Consider the following 23,421-nt stretch of genomic DNA (forward strand, 5'->3'; position numbering starts at 1 on the left):
ACTAACCAAACAGAATAAGTCTTTTTGAAAAATATTTAGGATGTGTTTGGTTTGTGTTTAAAACATGTTTTTTGAAGAAAATTTCTAAAATCATGTTTGGCTATAAATTTTCTCAAAAAAAAATCCAAAATTATTTTTCTCTGTTATACATCAATCAATTATTTTTTTCTCTCTCCTCTCTCATTCTCAATCACTTTTTCTCTCACACACATCTACTCAATTATAACAAAATATTAAATCATCTCATATTCCAAAATTAATTTCAAAATATACAACCAAATAAACCAAAAAAAATTCTAAACTTTCTTCTCAATTTTTTTTTTGAAAATTTATCTCAAAACATAAACCAAACACACCCTTAAACTCACAGAAAATCTTTCATAATTTAATTTACAATAATGTGACATAATACATAGTAATTTTTAATTTTTAAACGGGTCCGGGCCAAATTGAACCGCTGTGCGGAGCATACAAGAGAGTCAAGCAAAGCCCTATTGCTCTGCACAGAATGCGTATATAGATCAGAACCCACAACATAAAGATCTCTGTGCTCGCCGGAGACGATGTCAGGTGTTTGAATTCTCTATCCCCATGTATATATTATATACGCGTACAGTGTTCAACTTTCTGATTATTAATTCAATAGGTTTTTAGATGTTAGGAAAATCGAAACTTTACGATCATCGATTGCAATAGTATGTGCAATCAAGTATGCATTATGATTGGATTTTTGGGTTACGCATGTTTTCTGATAATGTTGATGTTTTCTCGTCGCCCACTGGAACCCTAATATTTTCTCTGTGATTAACACTAAAAATTTTAGTAAATGTAATCAGAGTAGGGCATGGGTCTGAAACTAGATTCACTCAATCTTGTCAAGCATTATATACGTGGCATGTTACATTTTGTCAATTCACAAGGGAATGGATGAAATTGCTAGTATTGGGAATTTCTAACTGGTTTTGGCAATTTGCATGATAAAATACACTTGTTTCTAGAAAATTATAGCCATGCATGGGCTGAGTAAGTATTATCATTGATTAAAGATGCTACTTATAAAAAATTATCATGGATAAAGATGCTACTTTTTGTCATCGAGTAGATGTAAATTTTTTGTATTTTTTGTTGATAACAGAAAATCGATCCTAGGCAGGGCCCTTTGGACCCACCTCAGGAGCTCAAACTCAGGATACATGCGACACCTGCCAGCCTCAAATATTGGGTGAAGTAGGACATTGAGACTCAAACCTAAGACCGCCTTAGATAGAACCTAGGAAACTGAACAAATCCCTCATGGGTACAAAAATATTTTTAAAAAATAAATAATAAAAAAATTGTAAAATTTTGCTTTTTCAGGACTGGAGAGAATTGAAATCTCCACTCATATACCTAATATAGTGATTCGCCAAGTCGCAGTGATTTCTGATCTACTAGCCAAAACAAATTAAGATGATATTCAACGGGTCTTTTATTTCATTTTCATTTATTCTTGAAACATCAGATGGAGGGTTTGCAAAGTAAATTGATAAATTACAGAAGCAGTTGCATCACTTCTAAGTAAATACTTACAAGCTGTTCATACACTAACACAATGTGAGAGCAACACAAGGGTTTTGGCAGTCATAATAAGCCCTTTTCTTCTTCCGGTGGTCCCAGGATAGGATGAAGTTGACCATCTTTTTTCCAGTGAGGTTTTCTTGTCCATTTTGTGGATGTTTCGTTTATTATAGGCCTCTTTTTGTATTACTTTGGAAGGGTTTTGATCTTGGCGTAATCTTCTATTTATAACATAATTACCACAGTACAATCTTCAGATGTGCCTTAATCAAAAATTGATGCAATCCTCTTACTATCAACCAAGAGTCTATAATAAGTTGGACTGGTGGAACAGTTTTTTGTTCCATTCAATATGCCAGGGAAAAGCACTACAACCAACTGGAGGATGATCTAGGCTCATGTTTTCTCGTGTTGAACTTGTAGTTTTACTGTAATGATGATACTTCATCTACTAATTCTTGATGGAATCATTTGTGCAGGTCTTAACATTTACCCATGCAGCTTTATTTTGATAGTATTATTGGGGACAGTATCGAAAAGTTCTATGTTTCATCTTCGTGTATAACTCGAAGTGAGAATTTCTGATAATCCAACTCATCTGTAATCGGTGTGCTTTGTAATTGGAAGACTTGCAGTTACTAAGAAGCATCCATTGATATGTCTGATTCAAAGGTAAACCCTAGCATTGGTGCTAATAAGAATGTGAGACGAAATCTACCTTCGTGGATGAGTTCAGCGGAGAATGAGAATAAATCTGAGGGCAAGAAGCCGGCTGATGTTGGTTTACATGAGGAAAATAATGAAGGAAAAACAGCTAAACAAGCCAAAGAGTGCAGCAAACCATGTAGTGACAGTACTCCTTCCAAGAAAATTGAAAGCAACCAAAAATCCTCTCCATCAAGATTGGTTGCCACAAACTTTTCCAAACTTATGGTATTAGAAGTGATCTTAGTTTGGTGTATTAATTTTGTTATTGTCAATAGAACCTGAGATTATGATATTGATTTCTGCAGGAAGGGGTTGTATTTGTATTATCAGGATTTGTTAATCCAGAGCGCAGTGTATTAAGATCTCAGGCCCTGGAAATGGGAGCAGAATATCAACCTGACTGGAACTCCAATTGCACCCTCCTGATTTGTGCATTTCCAAACACCCCAAAGTTTCGGCATGTTTCGGCTGACTGTGGAACTATAGTTTCTAAGGTTACATATTTTTCTTGATGAATGAGTTATTCAATAGTGCTTTTTTTTTTTTCTTTTTTTTTTTTTTAATACTGCTGGAAACTTTCTATTTAATTAACTGATCAAATGCAAGCAAATCTCATCAAGCAATCAACACAATGATGCTTTCTAGACACGTTATTTCTTTTATCTACCTTGCATGGGTATCCTTGTATTTTTTATTAGTTCCTGGGGAAATTTATTCTATTTCATTTTACATTTTTCTCTGCTTTTTTCAACTTATTTTTCACTTGCTAACAAGATCTATCCACATCCACAAACGTAAACGTTATATGCTTTTGTGTCTCCATAAACATGTGTGCATACATGTGGATGTCCACTTTTTAGATGCAACATGTCACCTTTACAACTAGACATGATTAGTCTCAGTACCATTTGATGTGTAGGGTCATGATGTTCTAGTGAAAGCATCTTTTAGTGGACTTATAATGCTTGAATTTTGTTATATTGTGTTGTTTCTTGTGAATGTTACTCCATGCATGTAATCAGCTGATGACCATAAGTTTTTATGGACTAGGAGTGGATATCAGAGTGTTTCAGTCAGAAAAAGCTTGTTGATATTGAAAGCTACCTAATGCATGTTGGAAAACCATGGCGAAGGCAAAATATTTCCAATGAAGCAAACCAAGGTCTCTCTCTCTCTCTCTCTCTCTCTCTCTCTCTCTCTCTCTCTCTCTCTCGCTGAAAGTAATTTTGAGTTGCACTGAATGCATTTAATATGTTGCACTTGAGTTTTGCTTTCACTTTCCTGTGTTTTATAACATAAAGCAATAGTAATATTAGCTTTGCTTTTATGGATGATGTAGATAGGGCTATTTATGAAGATTTGGAGCTTGACTTTTTCTTTTCTTTTCTTTTCTTTTTTTGGATCGGCAAAAGTCAGTTGTTAGTTGTTAATGGTTAGATTAGCACCCATGGAAGCCAGCCTCCCTACCCTTGCAAAGCACCAAAAGCTTGCCTCCGAATTCAACTCTCCTTAGGGAGAGTTGAACCCATGACCTCCCCCTTGGGACTAAGCCCTTAGGAGAGTCATGGTGGCCAACTAGGCTAGGCCTAGTTGGTTGATTTGGAGCTTGATCTGCACATGCATATGCAGCATATCTGTGGGGGGAAAAGTGATTTTTTTTCCTTCTCCTTAGCTATCTAATAGATTAGGGGAAGACCTAAACTAGCATGCAAAGCAGTAGTAAAAATATATATGAATTTATGTAATTCAACTGAGCATATGGCCGTTGATAGAGCGGAACGGAAAATGACTCATTTTGTTGACCCCATATGACTGGGACACAAGGCTTAGTTTGGTTTGGTTTAGCTATTGAATAGATTTAATTACCTTTTTGACAACCTGCGCTTATAACAGAGCTCTATGGTAAGAATCAGACATCCCTGATCTTCACCCAAAGATAACCAAACTTTGCTTAATATAAGGACAAAATTGTTGGCTTCCTGTTCTTGTAAACTGGTTTTGCATAAGATATAAATGTAGCATGCTTAAGGAAATTTAGAGCCTACTTAGTCCACTGAGTGGATTGGACTGACCATATGCTGAATATGCTGTATGTGGACTTAAGGTAGATTGATCTTGAGCAATGCACCATTCATTCTGTACTTGGAAAGACTGAGAATAATGTCTTAAAGCTCTGGGGACATCTATTCTCTAATCTTTCCGAGATTTAAAATTTTTAAACTAAGTTTCTGGGGGTTGTGCTCTATTATTCTCTTTATTTATGGCATGTAATTTTATCTTGCCAACTGAGTTTTGGTTGAAAGTAGCTGGTGTTTATGATGCATTATTTATGCCAGGCTTCTATTAAAATTCAAAGAAAGATTAGTTTTTGAGCACATTCATCCCCCCCCCCCCCCTCTCCCCCAATCTTTTTTCTCCTCAAACCAGTATACCAGGTTGCTGTGAACTAATGTCAGAGGAAATATCCAGATATTATTTTTTTGTTGTGCGATTAACTAGTTTTTTTCTTTAATTTTATTTTCAAGTAGTGGGTATGTTAAAATCCACCTACTACACACCTACCACTACCACCTACTACACACTCACCTACTTCACCTACTCCTTACCTACTACACACTCACCTACTTCACCTACTCTCCACCTACTCCTCACCTACTACACACTCACCCTCTTCTATAAATAGGAATCATGAATCATTGTAATAAATATTAATACAACATCAATCAATCAATAATACATAAATTCTTACATGGTATCAGAGTAAGGTTGAGAAGCTAGTAATTCTGCTTCACCGGCGAGCGGCAGCCTCGCCTTGACCGCCCGCCGGCCCTCTAGTGATCCTAACGTTGGTAGAGTATGATCTCTCCATTCCTCTGTGTTTGAATCTTAGACCACTGTTGAAGCTACTTGGACTGCTTGAGCTTCTCTCTAAGCCCTGGAACACGATCTTTCCCGATGAGTTCATACGCGGACTATCAACGGACACACCTCGGACTACTGTAGCAGGTGTTGATTCCGTTGTTGCTCTGCGCCTTGGGCTTCGTTCGATTCTCGTACCGGTGGGGATTTCGGACGATGCAGCCCTTCGCTTCACTAATCGCACCCTAGGGGTGCTGGAGTTTGGATTCTGATTCTTTGTGAGAACGATCGGGTTTTTGACTGAGATTAGGCTTCTCGGAATCAAGCGAAAGCCTCGGGAGATCATCGTGCTCGTGACTAGACGATGAGGACGAAAGAGATAAGCGAGACGAAATTGAAACGGACTGGCTATCTGAGTCCTTTAGCAAAGGAAGACTGAGCGAAGACTCCAAAATCGAGCTCGAAGATTTTGAGCTTCGATGGAGAAAGTTCTTTAGAGATTTAGAGTTACTACTGTTATGCAAAGGGAAGGACGATGACACCTTGTGGTTGTTATCTTGCTTAGCATTGTTGTTGAGGTAAAGTTTCTTCAATCCTAGAAGCTCCTTCCACCACTAACATTGTCATGCGGTATTGCCTCGGGTCGGGGTGCTGACGTCGCTACAGTGTCTGTGATGTAATGGAGAGGATGTTGTTTGGTTGCATGCACTGCCAGCGCATGTTAAGCTGCGTTGTGCGTGGTGAGTTTTTATTGGTGCAGCTTTTCTCCCAAGTCTAGCTGTAGTCTGCTAGCTGGTTGATACATGGGGAAGACAGGAACAACTTTCTCACGTGGCTTGTTTTTTGAAATTGTGGTTGCCGGTTATGCAGCAGAGAAGAGTTGGTGGTTTGGTCCCTTTCTCTCCACTAGACCCCTTTTAATTATATCCATGATTCCCTTTCCTTTAACACCAAACCTCTCTCTTCCTTTTGACAGTTTGAAAACACATGCCAATGTTCCCATCATTTTTCTTTTTTATATATATATTTATTCCACCACTCTCACCACACCCCCACTCTCTTCTTTTATTTAAACATATCAAACCCTCTCCACTCATTCCTTTTATTATTTTTTATTATGCACCTACTCAGACTCCATGTGCTCTTTGACCCTTTTTTATCAACCCTTCCACCCACATATATAAAACACAAAAAAAAAAAAAAAAAAAACAAACAAACAAACAAAACAAAACAAAAGAAGAAGACGGACTGCACACCAAACTCATTTTATTCATGTCGGGGCTCACCCCGATCACCATTTTACACCACCAAAAAAAAAAAAAAAAAAAACGCAACCACACCCACAGTGGGATTTTTCTTTTCCCTTCTCTACTCTACTGCAGGTCTCTTCTTCTTACTTTTATCTTGGGTGTCCCGTGCCAATCCGGCCTCCGTGTTTTCCACGCCACCGAACACGTTCACTCCCCCATACTCCTCCACTGCAGCATATGGCGGACCTCCAAATCGGAACATCACGGTGGCCTTCCGCTTCAGCTCCTTATTTTCCGTCTTTAGCACACTTATCTCTGCTCGCGCATCCTTATACATGCGTTGGAGCAAAGCCAGCTGGGAGTTTAACTGTTGCACCTCATTTGTCCTGCTCTGCAGCCGGTGCGACAGGTTTGTGACCGCAGTCATGGTTTCCACACATGACTTCAGAGTATACTGATTGGCCTCAATATCAGTTTGCACCGCCATTTTTTGCTCCACCGACCGCATCGGAAAGTTCAACGGAGCAAAACCAGAGGTGTTTGGTTGAGGTTCACTGGCCACCGCACCAGTTATTTCTCTTGTGGACTCGTTCAATTCTGGAAAGAGCGTGAGCAGACCACGGGAAGAGGAGGCCATGTTCTGGGTAGCTGGACGGGAAGAAGAGGCCATGTTGCTGAGTGTTTCAGAGACGGGTTGGTTACAGAGTATTACCGAGTTTCTCTCTCAGCAAAGGAAGAGTTTTTTCAGAGGATTTTCAGAAGTTTTTTGTCTGCCTCAGCCTCAGCATCAACCTTGGTTAAATAGCCGAGGCAGCCACGCGTATCGCGCGCCACTTGACGCCAGACGACAAACGGGCGCGCCAGCCAAGGCACTCACGTGCCTCGCCATCATGTCCGGCACACCTTTTTATGACTTGGGCATGCCTTTTGATGGCACGCCTTTTGAAAGATTGGGCACACCTTTTGAGGGTGCGACTTTTTAAGGGTCCGACAAGACTCTGTAAACTGTCCCGACATTGATTCCGGTTAGCTCCTTTATGGGTCCGACAAGACTCTATAAACTGTCCCGACATTGATTCCGGTTAGTTTCTACAAGGGTCCGACAAGACTCTGTAAACTGTCCCGACATTGATTCCAGTTAGTTTTTACAAGGGTCCAGCAAGACTCTGTAAACTGTCACAACAACTGTCACAACATTGTCTGCTACAACGGTCCGACATGACCCCATAAACTGTTTTCTACATCGGTCTGACACCGCCATCCAGTGTCCTCTACACCGTTATGACACCCTACAACGTTATGACACCACCATACAGTGTCCTCTACAACGTTATGACACCACCATCCAGTGTCTTCACCAATGGTCTGACACGACCATACAGTGTCTCCTATCCTCTTTTATTTTTATGTATTTTCTTGTTTTGTTTCTCTCTCCAAACTCAAGTTGGTTAGTTCCTATCCCCCTTGAGTTTGCGGGGGGCTGTTAAAATCCACCTACTACACACCTACCACTACCACCTACTACACACTCACCTACTTCACCTACTCTCCACCTACTCCTCACCTACTCCTTACCTACTACACACTCACCCTCTTCTATAAATAGGAATCATGAATCATTGTAATAAATATTAACACAACATCAATCAATCAATAATACATAAATTCTTACAGGGTACTTACATTCTATTTTCTTAACTGAGTGGCTATGTGCAGACCAGGAATCTTCCGTGTCTAGGAAATCTCAGATGCAAATAAATAAAGGATCAAATGCAAAGTCAACTATTTCTGTTTCTACTAAGGTGATTTCTTGATATCTAATATCTAAAATTGTTCGCATGAATTCAAAGTCTTCCACTAATTATGTGCAACAATGTTTTCATTAGGATTACATGGAGCAACTTAGCACGAATATTTACCATGGTTGGAAGCTGAAAATATATTTTCAATTTGTTCAAATTTCATTACCTTTCAGAAACTTCCACGGGTTTAGATACAAGGCTGCATATTAATTCTTTGACACAAATTGTATTTGTACATTTACTCATGTTAATCAACTTGATATTTGTCTTGTGTTGCATGTAAAGTAGAGTAGAGCTTCAAATCCAGTTAAAGAGAGTTTCTCTCCTTCTAAAGTGAAGAAGTGGGCTATTGATGACTTGAATAAAACCATCTCATGGCTGGAGAGCCAAGAGGAAAAGGTATATCTGTTTTGGTCTTGTTACTATTTGGAGTTTTTTTTTTTCCTGTCATTCATATTATAGTATATTGTTAATGTGATTTTCCTTTATATGGATATAGAACTTTGTCATTTTTTTGTCCTTAGATTTTCAACTGATTTACTTTGTAGCTGTGTGACTTTTGGCTTCTTTCCAGGTCTTATAAAGATTGATTTACACTAACTTCTTGTATCTGACATTCATCTCCACTCTTTAAATTGTTTAGTTAAATCAAATTATTATTATTATTATTATTGTTTCATATGTTAGATCTTTTGATTTACGTTGCAATTTTAAACTGTAGTCTGATTTTCAGGTCTTTCAGATCTCATTTTGAGGGTGAATTAGAAGTTTGTATTGCCTGCGTAATTTAACAAGAGAAGTAATATCTCCTTTATGCTCTGTGGCTTAATTCAGATCCTTTTGTGCCTTTCTTACAGCCAGAGCCCAGTGAAGTAAGAAATATAGCTGCTGAAGGAATCCTCACTTGTTTACAAGATGCCATAGATTCACTAAAGCAGAAGCAGGTATAGTTCTGGTCTTTTAGACTATTGTGCATATAATTGAGTGATTGTCGCTACTTGTCAAAACTCTGGCACTTGAAAGGAGTATTATTGGTCTTATAGACTGTCATGTCCAACAATCATGCTATGAAGATGATAACCAAACCAAATTTAGTTTGGACATTGAGTGGTTACTATCTTCTTTCAAAAATGATTTTTTCTCATCATGGGCAAGAATTTCTTTTATTTTCGTTTACATCAAATAACAGTTAGGAATCAGATGTTAAGGGGCATTATGATTGCTGAATGAATATTCAGATGCCCAGCATTCCTTTTTTAGCACGTGGACACTTTCGTCCAATTGAATGCTGGATTATGTCTTTATTATATGCGTCATGTTGTCATCTAGTTAACCTGGTAGACCTTTTGTCCATATTCGGACAAATGACCTGCCTCCCTCATTTGGTACACTGAGATGACTGGTTTTCTAGCAGTCTGTTTGGATTGAGTTATTTGGTGAAAAAGATAAGAAATGAAGAGAGAGATTACTCTTTTTCATGTTTGGTTTATAAGTTATAAATTGTGACAAATCAAAAGAAATTGTGACAAATAGAACTCTATTATTTTATCGGTTTCATTTCTCACCAAAAGTGGTGAAATTTGGTGAGCAACAAACTAATTGGTTGTTTATTCTTCGTCATACCGATATTGCTCATTAAAGGGGGATCTGGACCATCACTTCAAGTTTTTGCTCCGGAACTCCTTGAAGTGAAGCTGTTTTCAACAGCATTCAAGCTGATAATTGTCATTGACTTGCAGGAAATTTTTTCCTTGCATCAATTATTTGAGAAATTTTATTTGTTTTTGTTCATTGTAGTTTTGAACCTGTTGACTGAATACTGAAGTTGCATTTTTAACTCATTTTCCATTTGTGTGATGATTTTCTATTTAGGGTATCAAGCAAATAACTGAGCAATGGAATTTCATTCCTCGGGTGGTTGAGGAGCTAGCAAAGCTTGAAACCACTGCGGACAGTTCAGCCTTTCTTTCAAAGGAGGAGCTTTGCAGAGAAGCTATGGCCTGTAAGCAAATTTATGAGAATGAAATTAGCAGCTTAGATGATGATTTGTTGATGAAGAAGAAAAAGCTAAAAACCGATGAGACTACGAAGGGTGATTCAAAAGCTTATGACAGTGATGAAACAATTGAGATGACAGAAGAGGAAATAGACCTTGCTTACAATACTGTAGCTTCTGAGCTTAGTAAGCGCCGAGTGAATTTGTCTAAGAGATGAGAGGGATGATGCTGGTTTCCCATCATTTAAGATAGAGAGTTCACCCTCTGCCAGTTAGCAGTGGTATGTCACTGCCTCAACATCTTCCTTTTGTTTTCTGCTGTCTTTGAATTGCTCGAGTTGTCCATTTGTACAGCCACTGCATCTTGTGGATGCCTTTTTGGATTTTGAGTTGGTGGAGATACTTGTGGAGTGAAAAAAGAAAAAATTGAGCTTATACTCTATCCCCCTGTCATTTTCCATTACTAAAGCATTGCAACAAATCAAAGATGTACTAAAAAGGTTGCAATTGGTGTATGATTTAGAAATTGGCTATAAGAGCCAACATATTATAAATATTTTTTATATTTTGACATTCAAGATATTAAAAGTTGCAAAACAACTATATTTAATTTTTGAACTCCTATTTTGCTGAATTGTCATGATAAATTGGAAAGGAAATTTATAATTCAAGAAAGTCTCAAACTTGTGTTTAGGTGGAATAGAAAACAAGGGAAGAAAATGAGAAAAATTTTATATAAGTCCAAAATAATTCCTCTTTGTTTTGGTTTGGTTTATAAGCTTGTATTTTGATTAAAGTTACTTCAAGTTCATTATGACTTTTTTTTTTTTTTTTTTTGAGAACTAAAAAATATGTATTATATTAAAAGAAAAACAAATTACAAGAACAACAAAATAAAAAACCTAATATAAATTACAAGATGATTCATTTGAAATCTACTCGAAAGGTAAACAAGTAACATTTGAACATGTTTGAAATCCATTGTTGTGTTTTCAATCTAAGTTTAAAATTTGACTATATACTAAGGCTTTGTTTGGCATGATCTAAAAAAATTAAAAAGTCATTATGTTATTTAGGTCATACCATCTTATTTAAGTCACATCACCCCTTTAATACATCACTTCAAACCCAACCCATACCAAATCTATATTTCATAAAAAGTCAAAACATGCACTTATTTAGATCATTCCAAACCAACCCTAACTCTCTTTGTGAGGTAAAATAGGAAATCAAAGGAGGAAGTTTTAAAGAAATGTTGTCATCTTTCCCATAATAATTCTTTGTAACATGTAAGAGGATTTGATGGAAAAATTTAAAAATTCAAAGTTTGGTACAACAAAACATGCTCAACGTACATGCGGAATAAAATTTATTTACTTATTTGTTAATTTTTGAACCATTCTCCTTTCTTCACCAAACATAACCATGGTTTCATCACCAACATACCATAACAGCTAACTTAAAATTAATTAGTCTTATATTCTATAGTTAGGTAAAAACCTTACCTCACCTTGGGCTTAATATTTTTTTCCCCTCTTCATAGTTTTTTTATTTTTATTATTCTTGTTTATTTTACCAAAGGTTGGGTTCGATTACAACAAATATGTATTTATTTATAATTTAAAAAGAAATAAAAGTGAAAAAAATTGAGTAGAAGAAGTTTCTGAAAATCCAAAACATTTAAACACTTGGCCTTTAAAATAGGAAAGCAACTGTGGTGAGCCTCTCTATTCGCATAACACTAAATTTTAGGCCAAGTTTGGGAAGACTAAATAAGTCCACACTTTTAATTTTTTTATCTTTTTTGGGTCACATCAATCAACATCTCCTCTATACTTTTCTACACATTTTTTTATAAAAAATCAAAAAGTACACTTTTAAAATATCCAAAACAACCCCTTAGTATAGTTCATACATATTTTTTTATTTGGATATCAATTGTTGAATGAAAATTAATAGTTCAAATATCAATTATTGAACAAAAATTCAGTTTAGAATTTGATACCCAAAAATTAATTTTTGTTTGATCTAATTCACGAACAAATAAAATAAACTGGTGTAAATCAAGAAAAAGTATTGTGTGCAAATTGGTCTCTAGATGCACCCTATATAAATTATTGGGCACCTATTTCTTAGGGCACCTCAAACCAAAATTTAAATTTGTTGAATTTTGTTGGACTTTGTTGGACACTCCGATTAATCCCAACTTGACCATCATCTACTCCTACCACTACTTCCCCTACCTCTTATCACCAACCCAAACATCCCTTATTGGCCCATTTCTCTTACTACAACACATTTTTCTGATCAACAACCCCCTTCTTAATCCCCTTAGGTCATGTTTGTTTGGGTAGACATGAGCTTGAGATTGGACTAATAGTCCAATAAAATTATTAATCCAATATTTGGTTAAAGAATTGACGTACAGACTAATTATTTTAAACTTGACTATTAGTTAAGATAGGATACATAATCCAACGGATTCGTAGTCCTAGGACTATTAGTCATGGGAATGCTAATCCAGTCCGTCCAAACAAACATGCCTTATCGTATTGTAAAATTTCTCCTCAGACAATCCTTTATATATTGTCATTTGCACTCTTTATCTTCTCTTCTTTTTCTCATTTTTTCATCTCATCATCCTCCCTAAATAACCCCAAAATCTGTATCTTTCATATGTTTTCCTTCTCATTACTATTCTTACGTGTTCCTAAACTCCGGCTTAGGGATAAGGGGAAAAAAAATAAATAAATAGAGAGAATAATGAAGGGGTTTGCAAGGGTGAGTTTGCGTTGGGAAAAGGGCTAGGTTGGGGTTTCATGGCAAGAAGGGGATAGTGGTAGCGAAAAAGGATGAGAAGAACGAACATGAGGACGATGACGAGGCGAAGGATTGGTCGGAGCTAGGGCTAGTTTTTTACTCTTTTGATAATTTGATCCGAGGATAAAATGGTATTTTACTTGTGGGTAAATTACACTAACTTCTCTGAGATTTGAAGAAAATACAAGCAGCCCCATTTTATTTACATAACTACATTAAGTTCCTTTAAAATTTTAATTTTCATAACACTTAACTCCATTTGTATCTATAATTTGTTAGAGCATCCCCATCAGTTTTCTTATATTTTACCATCAAATATTATTAAAAAAATTAGGGTAAATTATGCAAATAGTCTTTGTAGTTTACACGATGTGTCAATTTGGTTCATGTAGTTTTTATTTGCTCGGTTTTGCCACTTAATTTAACGGATTGTGTCATTTTAATCCAATAAATAACATTTGTTAAGTTAATTTAACGGAAGGTCAAACAATGTGTCAATTTGGTTCTTGTAGTTTCAATTTTCTCGATTTTGACAGGGATTAAATTGACACATTGTGAAAAATACAATGACCAAATTGACACATTATTTGACTTTCCGTTAATTTAACTTAACAACAGGTATTTATTGGACTAAAATGACACAATCCGTTAAATTAAGGGGCAAAATTGAACAAATTGAAACTACATAGACCAAATTGACACATCGTGTAAACTACAAGAATTATTTGCATAATTTTTTCCAAAAATTTATTCCCTATTTTAGGAATTACTTTTTTATCTACTTCTCCCAACAAACTCCCTATTCTTTCCCTAAAATATTATTAAAATATCATTTTCCCTATTCTTTCACTTTTTCATCTTCTTCTTGGATTAATTGGGATGGTGTTCATTACCCCGCTTGAATCAGCCTTTCAACGCCGAAAATCTTCCCATTCATTGCAGCTAACATTAATGGGATCTAAACCAATCACAAACAAAAGTAATCAGTGTAGACACATCATTGCACATAAGGTTGGTTTTATGTTTCAATCTGTGGAAGCAAATTTGCTTTCTTCTTCTTATTGTTGTTCTTTTTTTCTTTTTCTTTCTGATTGAGTCATTTGCTTTTGTTTTTTTATGAGAAAGAAAAATGGGTATGTATAACATTCCAAGCTCAGGTGAAGGGTTTCTTCATGTGCTAGTGATGAACACAATTTTGTCAATGGCTCTGTTGGAAAATATGGTCAGATATATGTTTCAAGTTGTGGGTTTTAATGGGTTTTCTCCAAATTCAGAGGAAGACCAATCAAGTGACGTTAGAAGATCGAGAAGAGCAGTGTCCATTACAAAGTTCAAATCTTTATCTAAAAACAGATCTTGCAGCGACAGTGACGGTGGAAAAAGACTGAAATGAGAGAAGAATATATAAGGGCGGGTAGTATAAATAAAGTGGAGTAGTATAAGGAGGAGAAGAAAGAGGCGGTCAACCGGCTGGACGTTCAGGAGGTCGACCGGCCGGACATCCAAGTAGACAACCGGTGAAGTAAGTTTTGCCCAGATTATTCATTTGGGACATCTGGGTGGATGACCTCTATCAGATGTGAGGGAGTTACAGTGACTCTCTACAAATAAGGAGTCACTATAGCAAATATTAGTTTAGAATAGCTTATAAAAGATCTGATGGGATGGTATGAGGGACCTCAAACCCCTTAAAATTGTACGGGGAGCAAATATTCCGGCAAGCCCGTACTCCTTTCTTCCGAGCTCCGTCGATGTCCGATCACCTGCGAGCAAGTAACGGTGAGCTACCCGGCGGTGTGTGGCCGGAAAAACCCTCCGACGATCAAGTTAGCACACACCTTAGGATGGATAGAGAGAAGGGAGAGAGTGTTTGAGTGTAAGAAATTCCTTACAGAGTGTTCGTGTGTCCCGTATGAGGGGCGCAGACATGCCTATATACCTTCTGAGCCCCTTACCCACTCCCAATCATCTCCTGACACGTGGCTCTGCTATCCCATCTGTCAGCATAGACCTTGCTGAACATCACCTAATCTCAACTGCCTGACTTCACAGCTGGAGCTCGGCAGCCGTGCTGCTCTACTACGGCCATGCCATGCTTCATACCCATGCGCCTAACCGGACAAACACATGGAGGACCGGGCTAGGCGGCATCCCGGCAAAGCCTAGCCCGGGTACCTCCTTTTGTCGGCCTTCCTGCCGGTCAATCAACTACCTCGGCTGACCACGCCTTTCCGGGCGCCGGTCACTCGGTCTGTCTGGCTTCGACCATCCTCGGACCGAGCATCTTGGTCCGACCGGTCACTTCCTGGCCGAGCAGTTTCTGTTCGGTCCGGGGTGGCACACACTCAGTCCAAACTCTGCCCGGCCCAAATCTGTCCGGCACAACTCTGTCCGGCCCAAATCTGTCCGGCACAACTCTGTCCGGCCCAAATCTGTCCGGCACAACTCTGCCCGGCCCAAATCTGTCCGGCACAAAGTCCATATCATTAATCTCCCTCTCAATTGCCCCTTAATTCCGTCCGCTGAAGCGTGACTGGGATTACCTATCCTGATTGGGGTAAAACTTCCTCGGTCATCAATATGCAAGATGGTGACCGTACTAAGAAAGCGAGCAAGGTCCGCTCCACGACTTCCTTCTTGGCGAGCAACATCAGCTCGGTCAAGGAACTTCCAAGGTCAGCGAGCAAGGTCCGCTCCGCGACTTGCTTCTTGGCGAGCAACAACAGCTCGGCAAAGAACTTCCAAGGTCGGCGAGCAAGGTCCGCTCCGCGACTTGCTTCTTGGCGAGCAACATCAGCTCGGTCAAGGAACCCCGAGGAAGGCGAGCAAGGTCCGCTCCGCCACTTCTTTCTTGGCGGACAAGATCAGCTCGGCCAAGGAACTCCAAAGAAGGGGAACAAGGTCCGCTCCGCGACTTCCTTCTTGGCGGACAAGATCAGCTCGGCCAAGGAACTCCAAAGAAGGGGAGCAAGGTCCGCTCCGCCACTTCTTTCTTGGCGGACAAGATCAGCTCGGCCAAGGAACTCCAAAGAAGGGGAGCAAGGTCCGCTCCGCGACTTCTTTCCTGGCGGACAAGAACAGCTCGACTGGACCCTCGGAATTGAGCAAATCATCAACTCACCAGCCGGAGTAAAACATCTCGGCTGGAACCTCGCAGTTGAGCAAATCATCAACTCTTCAGCCGGAGTAAAACATCTCGGCTGGAACCTCGCAGTTGAACAAATCATCAACTCTTCAGCCGGAGTAAATCATCTCGGCTGGAACCTCGCAGTTGAGCAAATAATCAACCCGTCGGCCGGAGTAAATCAGCTCGGCTGGAACCTCGCAGTTGAGCAAGTCATCAACTCTTCAACCGGAGTAAAACATCTCGGCTGGAACCTCGCAGTTGAGCAAATCATCAACTCTTCAGCCGGAGTAAAACATCTCGGCTGGAACCTCGCAGTTGAGCAAATCATCAACCCATCAGCCGGAGTAAATCATCTCGGCTGGAACCTCGCAGTTGAACAAATCATCAACTCTTCAGCTGGAGTAAATCATCTCGGCTGGAACCTCGCAGTTGAACAAATCATCAACTCTTCAGCCGGAGTAAATTATCTCGGCTGGAACCTCGCAGTTGAGCAAATCATCAACCCGTCAGCCGGAGTAAATCATCTCGGCTGGAACCTCGCAGTTGAGAAAATCATCAACTCTTCAGCCGGAGTAAAACATCTCGGCTGGAACCTCGCAGTTGAACAAATCATCAACCCGTCAGCCGGAGTAAATCATCTCGGCTGGAACCTCGCAGTTGAGCAAATCATCAACTCTTCAGCCGGAGTAAATCATCTCGGCTGGAACCTCGCAGTTGAGCAAATCATCAACTCTTCAGCCGGAGTAAAACATCTCGGCTGGAACCTCGCAGTTGAACAAATCATCAACCCGTCAGCCGGAGTAAATCATCTCGGCTGGAACCTCGCAGTTAAGCAAATCATCAACTCTTTAGCCGGAGTAAAACATCTCGGCTGGAACAGAAGAGTAGGTCCCTTATCCACTATTATTTCGGACACAACAAAGATCTTCAGCAAAAGTAATTCACTTCTATTACATTGACAAAAAGAGTATTTGCATTCAGAAGTGTAGGGGAAACAAGTCCCTTAAAAAATTACATAAGGCCGCATTCCATGGCCGGGGTACGCCTTTGCCATCCAAATCTTCTAAGTTGTATGCCCCCTTGCCCGGTTATCTTGTAAGGCTCCTCCTAGTTTGCCCCTAGCTTGCCTTCACCCGGCACTAGTGCGTTACCCATGACCTTCCTTAAAACCCAGTCGCCCACTTGCTCGTTGCCATCGAGGTTGTCTCCGCGGTGGACGTCGCCGCATCATCCTCTACTCGGATGTGCTCATTGATGCGCTGCATTAGGTGCCACATGGATGTCTGCTGGTTCATTGTAAGCGAATCCCTCAGCCTATGTCCGAGCGGGAGACCGCGCTTGTATTGCGTGATTGCAAGGTTGACCGGGCAATCCAAGATCTCGTTGAAGGTTTCCCAATACCTCGAGTTGTATGCCTTCAGTGTGTCGCTTGGTTCCATCTTGACACTAAGTAAATGATCGACTTCCTTTGGTGTTTTTGTGTTGGTTTTGAAGCGCGTCACAAACGCTTCGGCCAACTGATGCCATCGTTGTATGCTCCCTTCCGGCAACCTCTCGAACCACTTCAAGCCCAGCTCGCCTAAACTTGATGGGAAGATCAGGCACATAAGTCCGTCATTTCGCCTATGTCCGGCCATAACCTGTCGGAAGTGGCTCACATGCAGGTAAGGATCGGTTTTCCCATCGTAAAGCGCAAACTTTGGCTGGTGGAAGCCTGCCGGAAGCGGTGTAGTTTATATTTCCAGGGAGAAAGGGGTGGCACTCAACCTGGCCAAATCTGAATCCACTAGGAGTGGTGCCGCTTGGCGGGGTGGAGGCATTCCGACCTCCTCGCTGGCGTGAACCCTGTAGGATAGCCGCTGGAACGCCGGTATCCTCTGAGCTTCGCGCCGACGAACCCGCTCCTTTAAGACCACCCGCAAATCCTCTGAATGAGCGGAGTAAGAGTACCTCGAAGTCGTCACCGGACGTGAGGGCCGGTAGGTGCTGTCTTGCGCGCTAGACTTCTCTGCATGCACGTCGGAATCACCAACCTGGTAACTTCTGGTAATAGAAATGGATGAAATGCGTCGCTGACTCTGACCGCCTGAACGGCGGGATGGGGTGCGCTCACTGTGGTCACCCACTCTAGCTTCACCTTTCCCTTTGACATGCCGCTTCAGATCCTCCATCTCCGCCGCCATTCGCCGGATGACAGCATCTTGGTCCCTCGACTTATTTTCCAGACGTCTGGCGTGTGAGTCTCTCCTCCGCCGGTGACCGTCTGGACTCCGTGAATGACCATGACTTCTTCCGCGCTTATCCCGCGCGTCTCCCGACTGTCCGCCAGTGGGCGTTCCCAAGTCAGCCATTGGGTGGACAGCAGGAGGTCCCTCTCTCCTTCGGGTATACTCCGGGGTGGCTCCGTCGATGGCGGACAACGGAAACTCGTCGTTGTTCGCCATGGACGGCGATCAGATGAACCTGGAAGACAAGGTTTTGTCTGTCAAGCTTCCCACAGACGGCGCCAATTGTACGGGGAGCAAATATTCCGGCAAGCCCGTACTCCTTTCTTCCGAGCTCCGTCGATGTCCGATCACCTGCGAGCAAGTAACGGTGAGCTACCCGGCGGTGTGTGGCCGGAAAAACCCTCCGACGATCAAGTTAGCACACACCTTAGGATGGATAGAGAGAAGGGAGAGAGTGTTTGAGTGTAAGAAATTCCTTACAGAGTGTTCGTGTGTCCCGTATGGGGGGCGCAGACATGCCTATATACCTTCTGAGCCCCTTACCCACTCCCAGTCATCTCCTGACACGTGGCTCTGCTATCCCATCTGTCAGCATAGACCTTGCTGAACATCACCTAATCTCAACTGCCTGACTTCACAGCTGGAGCTCGGCAGCCGTGCTGCTCTACCACGGCCATGCCATGCTTCATACCCATGCGCCTAACCGGACAAACACATGGAGGACCGGGCTAGGCGGCATCCCGGCAAAGCCTAGCCCGGGTACCTCCTTTGGTCGGCCTTCCTGCCGGTCAATCAACTACCTCGGCTGACCACGCCTTTCCGGGCGCCGGTCACTCGGTCTGTCTGGCTTCGACCATCCTCGGACCGAGCATCCTGGTCCGACCGGTCACTTCCTGGCCGAGCAGTTTCTGTTCGGTCCGGGGTGGCACACACTCAGTCCAAACTCTGCCCGGCCCAAATCTGTCCGGCACAACTCTGCCCGGCCCAAATCTGTCGGGCACAACTCTGTCCGGCCCAAATCTGTCCGGCACAACTCTGCCCGGCCCAAATCTGTCCGGCACAACTCTGTCCGGCCCAAATCTGTCCGGCACAACTCTGCCCGGCCCAAATCTGTCTGGCACAAAGTGCATATCATTAATCTCCCTCTCAATAGATAAGGCAATGATTTAAGGGAAGTGGTAGGGATGCTCTTAGTCGTATGAATAAAAAATAATATTGTTATTTTTTTATACTAAAATATATATTATTTCTTATTTACTCTATATTTTCAAGTTACTTGCATTAGTTTCGGTTAATTTAACTTTATTAAAAAAAATTAATGTAACGATTTTAAAACTATGAGGCTACTTGTATTTTTTTTAAAATCTTAAGACAAGCCAATGTAATTTACCCTTTATTTGTTTAATTATTTTAGAATAAATTAAAAAATACCCCTAAGCTTTGTTTAAAATATGATTACATTCCGCCCTTTCAAGGTTCTAATCACATAATAAATGACCATTTTTATTACTAAATTATGAAGTCAATTAACAATTTTTAATAATATTATAAATATATTTCAAATAAAAATTCAAATCATTTTATTATAGTATAAAAGAATAGTTATAAATTTTATTTTTTATGCTAAATAAAAAATTATGACAACGAGGTTGTCACGACTCAAACCCGCCCTTATGGGTTTAGCACCGTAACCGACCAATAGTCTGTGATTACCAAAGGCCTGCTTAACAGTAATAACAGTAATACAGAGTACAGGGGCAGATGGAAGCCAAAACAGTAAATGAAATATGTCCAATGAGCTGTGACAGTCTATATATAAAAAGACTTTTCATATCACATTTACATTCAGAACAAAATCAGTATGTACATACATCATATACAGGTATTCAGGTTAGGGACCAAATCCCTACCATAACAGTACAGTACAAGTCTATACAGTATTACAAAACAGAGACAGAAGGGTGAACTGAGGCACCCCAAACGAGCCTAGGCTTGAACACACTTGGAATCTCATAGTGAGGCACGTTGGTTGGCTTGACAAAAAAGGAGTTTAATCCAACGCTCCTAGCTCCGATCCGGTGCTTGGATACCTACATATATATATAAACAGTGAGCTAAAGCCCAGTGAATAACAGTTGTGTAAAGAGGTTAAGAATGAATGTCCTTTCAAGTCATTAAACAATCATTTGAATAGTATATCAGTTATTCGATCATAGCAGTCATAAGTGGTACATTCAATAGCAAACAGTACAGTAGGTCTTAACAGACCGAACAGTCAGTTGATGGCCACCATATCAGTAAACAGTAGTGGTTCCAAACATGGGAACCGATAGAGATCTCTGTGACAGTAGCAGTACAGTACAGTAACAGTAAATTGCTATGGATGCCATGAATACAGTTCGCAAATAGGACAAGAATTCATTCAGTAAAAAATATCATTTCAGAAAGTAGTACAGTTGATCATTCAGAAAATATTCATGTTTGAATATATCTTTACAACATTGTTACTTACAGAGCACTGGGCTACAGATAGGCTAGAGCGTCCTCGGATGCCAACCCTACAATTATAGAATGAACACACACTAAGTTACACACTTGGGAATCAATGACTTAGTCCCTATCTTGACTCGGTGTGGTTCTACAGCATTATCCTCATTAAGATGCCTTAAACTAGGCCTAGAAATGCCTAGGATGGAATGATGATGCAAAGATGCACTTTAAAACACTTTTCAAAATTTTCAGAAACACAAGAGGCTCGTTCGAGCGTGGCTTTCTCCGCTCAAGCGTGGCTTTCCTCGTTCGAGCGGACTACAAAAGTACTAGATGCATGAAATTCACGCTCGACGGGCGCTCGACCCCCGCTTGAGCGTAAGATACAAGTCCTCGCTCGAGCGTGCTTTCCCTTGCTCGAGCGGACTGTAAACACATATAAAGTACTGGATATACACATTTCACACTCGAGCGTTACTTTCCCCGCTCGAGCGGAACGCACGTACTCAGAGTGTACGCTCGAGCGTGAGTCCAAAATTTGGAATTTCCAAATTGAACCTCCAAGCTCAAATTCAACATTTCAAACATCAAATCCGATCCTTTTGGACTAATTTTCTGGAAAACACTTTAAAACTCATAATATGACATGTTTCAAAGATCAATTTGCAAAATTAAAGCCCAAAGGTAGTTCAGTTAAACACAAATCTAAACAAAACTTCATGAACATAATGTATATGTAACATGCATGTGTTCAATTGAAATCAAAGCTTCCCATACATAATCAAATGAGTCAATTCGCTCAAAAACATGATGAATTCATGGACCATGGCTAGAATAAAGACATGCATGTGAGGATTTCCATGAAATCAACCTCAAAACTCAACAATGTGTACATGCATGCATGATTTAAGTTTCAATTCAACATTTTGAACCAATTCTAGACTCTAATCACCAAACTTCCATGAAACATGCAAGATACAACTTAAATACATGTTCAAGAAGATGATTCTCCTACCTTAGGTCCTCAATTTCAAGAATGGAAGCTCAATTTGCTATTATCCTTCAATTCCTCTAAATTTCAAGCCAAGATTTCAAGATGAATCAATTCTCTCCCTAGACACTCTCTCTCTCTCTCTCGGTTTTGGGTCTTGAATAATGGCTGAAGAGGTGCTAAGGCTAACATATATGAGTCAACTAAATGGTCCTAGAATAATCCACTAAGTGACAAAAGAGTAATAAACATAACTAGTGTAATTCAACATTATTTAATCCAATTTAATCATACCAAATCAAATTTCAATTAAACATACCATAAAATCACATAAATTCTAATTAACATGAAACACTAATCAATTTCAGATTCGGCCGCCGCTAAGGCCTTCAATTCACAGTTCGACACTTAAAACATGAATAGATCAATTAACAGTCAAACAGATAGAAATGCGTTTAAACTAATACACTCAATCAATCAGTTCAGAATGTCAGTCAAATCAATTACTTAATCATGTTCAGTCACAGTTTAGCAATAATCAGTAGTATTATCAGTAAACAGTGGTGAGGGTTGTCACAGAGGTATTTGTAATTTTAAAAATTATAAAAAATAATTTATATTTTAAACAAATTTCAAGAAGTATATTTATGATTTATCAAATTATATTTTATTGAAGAATGTGTGTTGTTGAACCAACCTGAATACTATTTTATTGATTTAGAGCATCTCCAATCGTTCGCCAAATAATTGTAACAACTCTGACCCGTGATTAACGTTAATTCATTTTTAATTATGCCTAATAAATAATTGAAGTGAATGTTGCATCATATGTTGCCTTATGTGTGTATATATATGTTTAACATAGAAAGATCTGTTCACGTTTTCATTTCGGTTTACGAATTGAAGGCCTTATCAGCATCCGATTCAGAAATTGACTTGATTTATGTGTTAATTAGAATTTTTAGAAGTTTATGGTAGGTTTAATTAAAATTCGATTAAGAACGATTGAATTGGATTAGTTTAATGCCTATTTGATTAGCTTTATTGAACCATCACTAATTAGCCTATATAAGGCCACTACCAAGCCCAAGACTCCCTTTTACCTCTTTCATTTTTGAGCTCAACGTGTGAAGAGAGAGAGAGAGAGAGAGAGAGAGAGAGAGAGAGAGAGATTGAAGTCAACATTAAAGGAAGAAGAGAATTAAGAAGGAAATAGGGGAGATTGAAGAGAATTGAAGGAGTTTAGTTCCAACACTTGCTAACTCAAGGTTTAAGGTAGGAAATTCAATTCCTTAATTATGAATCTGAATTGCTTGGTGTAAGAATTCAAGAGAATTAGAAGATTAAACATGAGAATCAAGCTAAAATTTGAGAATAGTAACTCATACCATGCATGCATGCATATTTTCTCACATTTTGAGTTTAATTTCTAAGAATTCCCTCATGCATGTCTTGAATTCACCTTTTGTTTTGGGAAATGATCAAGTTTCATGTTGTTTTGTAGCATTTGATCATGTTTTGAGGAGCTTAAAATCAAAGAAATTCATGCATGTCATGTTCATGGATCATTCATAAATTTTAAATTGAATTTTT

At 39.7% G+C, this 23,421-nt stretch overlaps 1 protein-coding gene and 1 pseudogene across 7 annotated transcripts; one reads left to right on the forward strand and one right to left on the reverse strand.

The window, feature by feature from the left end:
* The first annotated feature begins 431 nt into the window (after window positions 1-431).
* On the forward strand, window positions 432-10,607 carry ATXRCC1 (BRCT domain-containing DNA repair protein). Of its 7 annotated transcripts, none has more exons than XM_028210215.2 (9): window positions 441-570; window positions 2,037-2,128; window positions 2,230-2,490; window positions 2,571-2,759; window positions 3,316-3,427; window positions 8,091-8,176; window positions 8,465-8,575; window positions 9,034-9,120; window positions 10,049-10,607. In XM_028210215.2, exons 3-9 carry the CDS (start codon window positions 2,284-2,286, stop codon window positions 10,388-10,390), a joined length of 1,134 nt encoding a protein of 377 aa, XP_028066016.2. In that variant the 5' UTR covers window positions 441-570; window positions 2,037-2,128; window positions 2,230-2,283; the 3' UTR covers window positions 10,391-10,607. The 7 variants fall into 7 exon arrangements, with proteins under 7 accessions (XP_028065961.2, XP_028065842.2, XP_028066016.2 ...); XM_028210274.2 differs by having other exon boundaries at window positions 502-593; XM_028210160.2 differs by lacking the exon at window positions 2,037-2,128 and having other exon boundaries at window positions 432-570; window positions 2,193-2,490.
* On the reverse strand, window positions 4,912-6,127 carry LOC145813799 (uncharacterized; annotated as a pseudogene).
* Window positions 10,608-23,421: the final 12,814 nt, after the last annotated feature.

This window comes from Camellia sinensis, chromosome 15 (assembly GCF_055761805.1).
Source record: "Camellia sinensis isolate YWXY chromosome 15, ASM5576180v1, whole genome shotgun sequence".
NCBI lineage: Eukaryota > Viridiplantae > Streptophyta > Magnoliopsida > Ericales > Theaceae > Camellia > Camellia sinensis.

Bases quoted from the DNA above. Each gene is read 5' to 3' on its own strand.
- ATXRCC1 (XM_028210160.2), top strand. From the start codon at position 2,215: ATGTCTGATTCAAAGGTAAACCCTAGCATTGGTGCTAATAAGAATGTG. The intron at 2,491-2,570 runs GTATTAGAAGTG...TGATTTCTGCAG, and splicing joins CAAACTTTTCCAAACTTATG to GAAGGGGTTGTATTTGTATT. The intron at 3,428-8,090 runs GTCTCTCTCTCT...GGCTATGTGCAG, and splicing joins TTCCAATGAAGCAAACCAAG to ACCAGGAATCTTCCGTGTCT.